This window comes from Orycteropus afer, unplaced genomic scaffold (genome assembly GCF_000298275.1).
Source record: "Orycteropus afer afer isolate SDZICR_OR568_19922 unplaced genomic scaffold, OryAfe1.0 scaffold00756, whole genome shotgun sequence".
NCBI classification, from domain to species: Eukaryota; Metazoa; Chordata; class Mammalia; order Tubulidentata; family Orycteropodidae; genus Orycteropus; species Orycteropus afer.
Window position 1 is genome coordinate 363,337 of NW_006922343.1, and position 6,759 is coordinate 370,095.

General features: G+C 46.3%; 1 protein-coding gene across 1 annotated transcript in view; it reads left to right on the forward strand.

The window, feature by feature from the left end:
- Positions 1 to 5,508: 5,508 nt before the first annotated feature.
- The window catches only part of ACP2 (acid phosphatase 2, lysosomal), an 8,407-nt gene continuing 7,156 nt past the window's right edge, over positions 5,509 to 6,759 (forward strand). Inside the window, exons 1-2 of the mRNA XM_007957540.2 lie at positions 5,509 to 5,838; positions 6,362 to 6,457. Coding sequence (XP_007955731.1) covers positions 5,725 to 5,838; positions 6,362 to 6,457 — 210 coding nt within the window. The 5' untranslated portion in view covers positions 5,509 to 5,724. The remainder of the gene's footprint in view (positions 5,839 to 6,361; positions 6,458 to 6,759) is intronic.

Below are 6,759 nucleotides of genomic sequence, written 5' to 3' on the forward strand. Positions count from 1 at the left end.
GGAGGGATGGACACTGGGACGAGGTAACTATCAGGAGGAAGTGGGAGGGGAGCTGTTGCATTGTGGTAAACTGTGGTCAATGTCATGAGACAAAGTTTATGTGAACTGCTGTATGGAAAGTGAATTTGCTTTGTAAATCTTCACCCAAATCGCAATAAAAATAATAATAAAAATATCACATGTAAATAAAATTTTGCTGAAGATAATTAAAAAATTGCAGCAGTACATCAACAGGGAACTTCCAGAAATTCAAGCCAATCAGAAGAGGAGCAGAATAAGGGATATCATTGCTGATCAGATGGATTTTGGCTGGAAGCACAGATTACCAGAAAGATGTTTACCTGTGTTTTACAGACTATGCAAAGGCCATTTGACTAGCCACAGCCAAATACCTTAAGGGAGTGTGTCTCTGGGTCCACAAGCGTGGGATCATAGTCATGGGGGACATCAAGCTCAACTGGCATAACATGTTACACAAAAACATTGTTCTATATCCTATTTTGGTGAGTAGCAACTGGGGTCTCAAAAGCTTGTGAGCAGGCATCTAAGATGCAACAATTGATCTTTCCTCACCTGGAGCAAAGAAGAGTGAAGAAAATCAAAGATGCATGGAAACAATTAGTCCAAGGGACTACTGGACCATGGGACCCTCAGCCTATATGACCCTGAGACCAAAATAACTAGATGGTACCTGGCTACCACTGCCAACCACTGGAAAGGGATCAGACTTTGGAGATCCTGGATAGAGTGGGAGAAAAGTGTAGAGCTAAACTCAAAATCATAAAAAAGACCAGGTTTACTGGTCTGGTGAAACCCCCAAGACTATGGCCCCTAGTTACCCTTCAGGCCTGGGATTGCACTCACTCCCATGGCTTCATTTCCAGCCAAACAATAGACAGGACAAGGTGAACAATTACACCAGGTAGGTACACTCCCTGGAACAATCAACTATGGGAGATCAGAAAGGTAGCCTCTGTGCAGAGAGACAGCTCAGAGGGCAGGAATACACAGGAAAAAGCACAGGGAAAAGGGAACCACAGAGAGGAAGTAGGAAGAGAGCTATTACATTATGGGGATTACAATTAATGTCATAAAACAAAATATATATGAACTGTTGAATGGAAAACAAATTTGCTCTGTAAACTTTCACCCACATCACAATTTAAAAAAAGAAAAGAACCCCTAGCTACACTTCAGGTCTGGAACTGAACTTCCACTTATGGCTTCCAGCCAAATAATAGGCATATGGGCTGAACATTTGTATCAGGTAGATAGACTACTTGGAGTGATCAATTCTGGGAGAACAGAAGGGCAGTGTATGCACAAGGAGACAGCTTAGGGAGGTGGGAGTGCATGGGAAGGAAGGGTACAGGGAAGAGGTAACTACAGAGAGGAAGAGAGAAGAGGGCTGCTGCATTGTGGGGAACTGCAATCAATGTCATGAGACAAAATGTGTATGAACTGCTGTATGGAAAATGAATTTGCTCTGCACACTTTCACCCATATCATAATAAAAATTAAAAAAGGAAACGCGTCCAACAGTAAAGGACAAACTAATCTCCACCCCCCACCCCCCGCCAAAAAAAGGACCACATCCTTCAACATAAAGAAAACAAAAATCCTTACAAATGGACCAGTAAGCAACATCATGATAAACAGAGTAAAGATTAAAGTTGTCAAAGATTTCATTTTACTTGGATCCACGATCAGTGCCCATGAAAACAGCTGTCAAGAAATCAGATGACATACTAGACTAGACAAATCTGCTGCAAAAGACCTCTTAAAGTGCTAAAAACGAAAGATGTTACCTTAAGGACTAAGGTGCACCTGATCCAAGGAATGCTATTTTCAGTTGCCTCGTATGCATGCAAAAGCTAGACAATGGATAACGAAGACTAAAGAATTGATGGCTTTGAATCATGGTATCAGCGGAGAATACTGTATATCATGAACTGCCAGAAGATCAAATAAATCTGTCTTGGAAGAAGTACAGCCAGAATGCACCTTAGAAGGGAAGATGGTGAGACTTCATCTTACATACTTTGGATGTGTTATCAGGAGGAACCAGTCACTGGAGAGGGTATCATGCTCAGTCAAGTAAAAGGTCAGTGAAAAAGAAGACTACTAAAGGGGCAGGGAGGCAGCATCTTTTGACCTCTAACTACACAAGAGGAGGACAGAATCACCATCAGCAGCCCAAGGCCTGTTCCTGAGGCCACACATGCCACCACCCACCAGTCCTTTTACCTTGACACCAACCGTCCCTCCTGCAGCACCCATCACCTCTCTGCTGAGTTCGCTAATTTGCTGCAGTGGCCAAACAAAACTCAGATTATGGGGTTTATTAGGGAAGTAACAGGCTACAATTCAAGTTCAGGAACACACTCAGGATACATTCCTCAATCGGGACAGTCTCCCATCTGCTGTGCCTTTACACATGCCTCTCTGGTCCTTGGTCTCTGTGGGCCAAGCAAGCCTGCAGCTCTGTCCCATGCCTCTTGGTTCCACTGCTGCCAGCTTTCAGCCAGGTGTCTCTCTGAGCTGGCAGTGAGATTCCCCTCTACCTCTAGGAGGGCTCATTTTAAGCCTGGCAGAGTGGCAAAACAAACCAATCCCAACATCAGAGTTCTACACACCTGAGAGAAAGTGAAATTTCCCATAAGACTACTTTGTGCTGTGCCAACAGAAATACCCCAGGTGGTTGACTTTAACAATCAGGAGTTTAAAAGCAGCTACTCAGTTGTTCACAGCAAATTCTACCACAGAGCTAATTGCCAGTCTTGTTGTAGGGAATAACTACTACCAAGCTGCCCAGCCAAGTTGACACATATCTGCATGGTCCCATGCAGTAATCCAGTGGGAGTTACAAAGACAATGGCTAGAAAAGCCATACCATGCAACTCACTATACTGCAACCCTCAGGAAGATGGATTGACATGGTGGCTGCAACAAGGGCTCAAGCATAGCAAGGAATGTGATGGTGCAGGACCAAACAGTGTTTTTTCTGTTGTAACAGGAACCAACTCAATGGCACCTAACAACAAGAGCACACATTTATTTTGATATGTATTATTTATTCTCACAATAACCCTATGAGATAGTCACTAAACCTAAAACCAAACCAAACTCACTGTCACGGAGTCGGATCTGACTCATAGCGACACCTCTTTGGGTTTCTGAGGCAGTATCTCTACGGAAGTAGATTGCCCAGTCTTCCTTCCGAAGAGTGGCTGGGGGGTTTGAACCGCCAGCCTTCTGGTTAGTAGTCAAATGCCTTAGGCACTACGCAACCAGTGCTCCCATGAGATAAGTTACCAGCAAGGGGCAAATATTGATTTCGAATACAGGCAGAGCTGACTCAAAGGTCATTATTAAAAAAAAAAAAAAAGCAAACAATTGCCTCCCTAGATGGGAAAAATGGTACCTCACCTGGACTTAGGATTACTCTGTCAACACAAGGTAGAGCAGTGGTTCCCAAACATGACCTCACCTTCAGGAATTCTGATTTATGTGGTCTGGAGAAGGCCCATGTATCCATCTCTCTACCCATCTACCTGCATCTTTTTTTTTTCCATCTGTAATTAGGAGCACAGGATCATCTGGTAGAAAATATGCAGAAGCTGGGGGTCAAGACACCAGGAGAAGCATGTGGGACTACCATCTACTGGTGGTATAACCCACAATCCTCATGTTCTCCCCTCTGGAATTGTTTCTCACTATAAAAAAACAGTATCTGCTCCGTCAATCCCTTCCACGTGGGATGTTTTCAGGCACAAAGGTATAAATATAATTAACTAGAAAAAAAAAACAAAGATTAATTTGAGAGTCTTTTATTTCCTAAAATTTAGTGAGCCCAAGATTTACATTCTGAAGACACAATGGTCAGCTGGTTTACAAGGACAGTAAGAGGCACATCAAACAAAGAAAAAGAAAACCCATACACATTCACACGCACAGACCTCCCATTAATATGCAGTATTTTGCCAACTAGCTATGCCTCCATTCACTCATCTCACCAATGTGAAAAGGTTTCCTTTGTTAGCAACCTTTTTATTGAAGGTACTTTGGGACCACCAAAATGAGTTTTACGATGCAGTTCCAATAGCCTGCAGGAAACAGCCCATTATAAAGACTATTTGACTGGGGATGAGAGCTTGAGTTTTCATCCACCTTCCTAAACTGTGTGATTTTAGGCAAGTCACTTGCTTTCTCTGGACTTGTTTCCTTCTCTAAAGTAAGGGGACTCGGTTGGGTTAAAGCAGTGATGGAAAGATGCTAATTAGGTCACTCTTTGTGAACCTCTTGGAATCATATGCAAAATTCCATTTGTGTAGGGGGCTGTTGTTCTGGAGGAGCCGGGATTAAAATTTCATCTGATTCACAAAGAAGCTTGTGACTTGCTCTCATATTCTATTCCTCCTCAGCTTCCTCTGTGCCAGAGAACTCCTGAAGCAAAATTTGAATCCTGAGGTACATCTAAATAATTGTAACTATTCAATTTGAATCCAGAGTCCTAGGACAAGATAACTTTGTGGCCTTTCCCAGATCTCATCAGGTTTTGTTTGCTATGATAATTGAAGGGGATTTGCTTCTGAATCAAAGCATCCCAAGGGGCTATGGTCCGACTCTCCCCTGTGTGTCACTTCAAAAGTTCAGTTACAAAGCCGTAAGGCCAAACTGGCTGCACCAAAGGGCCAATGTCAAGAGAGCCTGATTGTGCCGACACCCCACATGCTCCCAATTTATGCTATGTGTCTGTCCCTTACCCCTAAATATCTTCTCTAGTGCTCTGAAATTCCTTTCCTAGGGATTCACTGCTTTGAGTTTATAAGGTCTGAACACCTGTGCAACCCAACTCTTCTGGGAAGATCTTGATTCTAATTAACTAAAACTTGGAAATGGACAGGTGGGAAGGCAGAGGAAGGACTGGGAAGGGAAATGACAGCTATTGCAGTTTTGCTCTGGGCATGAGCAGTAGGCTAGACCCGGACCAACCTCAAGGACAGAGGGAGTCCAAAGGACTGTTTACACGGTGTACCCTGCACCCTAAACATGACCGCTCCTGCAAAACAGTGCCAGGGCCAAGGCTCACACTCCACCCGAAGACAAGGGCATGGAGAAAGGGCACCCTATTATTTCCCCATCTCTCACCTCCCTTTTGGACTCCCCTCTGGCTCTGGGGAGGAGTCTTGGCGGTGCAGTGATTAAGCGCTCACCTACTAACCGAAAGGCGGGTAGTTTCAATCCACCAGTCGCTCTGGGAGAAAGATGTGGAAGCCTTGAAAACCCTATGAGGCAGTTCTACTCTGTCCTACCGGGTCATTCTGAGTCGCGATCGACTGTTATTTTGTTGGGTCCGACTGTGATCTACAGGCCCAGCAGTATCCCAGTCCGCGGGCTCGCTCGCTGTCCCGGCCACCGTCCAAAAAAAGGCCACCCTAGTATGGGGTTTCCCTTCGGAGAAGCAAACCCGAACTCATGACCCTTTTACCAAGACGTGCGAGGTCGGGCTACATTCCCACGCTCCTCTCCCACAGTCGGATGGCGAACTTTCACAAGCATTCCCTCGCAGATTCCTTCTTCTCCCACCATTCTTCTCCCTCCTTTAGCAAGATGGCCGCGAGCGCACTTCCGGTATGTGCTCTCATGGGTGCGTCCGGGCGGCAGCTGCAGGTGCCACCCAGTGGGTTCCGGTTTCTTTGCCCCAATTGACTTACAGCGGTGATGGCGGGCAGACAGGCTGGTTGGAGCCGGGCGGCTCTTCTCCAGCTCCTTCTTGGCGTGAACCTGATAGTGATGCCACCCGCCCAGGCCCGGAGTCTGCGCTTCGTCACTTTGGTAACAAGAGATGAGGTCACCAAGCGGTTCATTGGAGCTGGAGGATCAGAGGCCTGCGGATGGAAGGAGGGGCTGGTGCTGGGGGTCGGGGGTTCTCCAGGAGAAGGAGCAACTGGTTGAGGAGGGGACAGCTGGCCTTGGGAGTTAGGGGGCTGGGTTCAGAATTGATTGACACCCCTGGTCGGGGTGAGTCTGCCCTGGGACGGGAATGTGGTTGGATGGATAGGCGACCCTTCTCTGACAAAGGCTTTGGTGACCTTTTTTCCACTTTTCCCACCAAGTGCATTGTTTTCACATCTCTTTTTCTCTTCCCACATTTACCTTAGGCTTTGCCCAAGGTCCCCAGTGGCATTGCTTAGCCAAGATAGAATTCTCTGGGATCTGGAAGAAGTTACTGAATCCTGTGTGCAGGTCTTTTGCAGGAAGGAGTGAGCTTCCTGCCTCAATGTAGGGCGGAGGGGGCTCTGTGCTCCCCATCAAGGAGCGCTTTCTGATCTGTGGACAAATGGTTTTCCTTCCTCAGCTGTACCGACATGGAGATCGTTCACCAGTGAAGACATATCCCAAGGATCCCTATCAGGAAGAAGATTGGCCCCAGGGGTTTGGTCAACTAACCAAGGTGGGTCAGAGGCCAGCCCTCCTCTCAGGGTGAGCTGTAGGAGTTACCTCTGGAGCAGGCTAGAGAACTTGGGGCCCCACCAAACTGCCGTTTCCCCCACAGGGGTGCCGACTTTGGCCTTTACTTTCCTCTGTGCCCAGGATGGTGCCATGCACAATTGGCTACTCGATAAACGACTTCTTGATCAGATGAGGCTACTCTTACTTCCAGTCAGGAGTAGACTTAGAAAGCACACTGTCTAAGCCCCAGGGAGCTGAGAGCTCCCTTGCCCCTAGGATCCTCTTTTTTTTTTTTTAAATTTT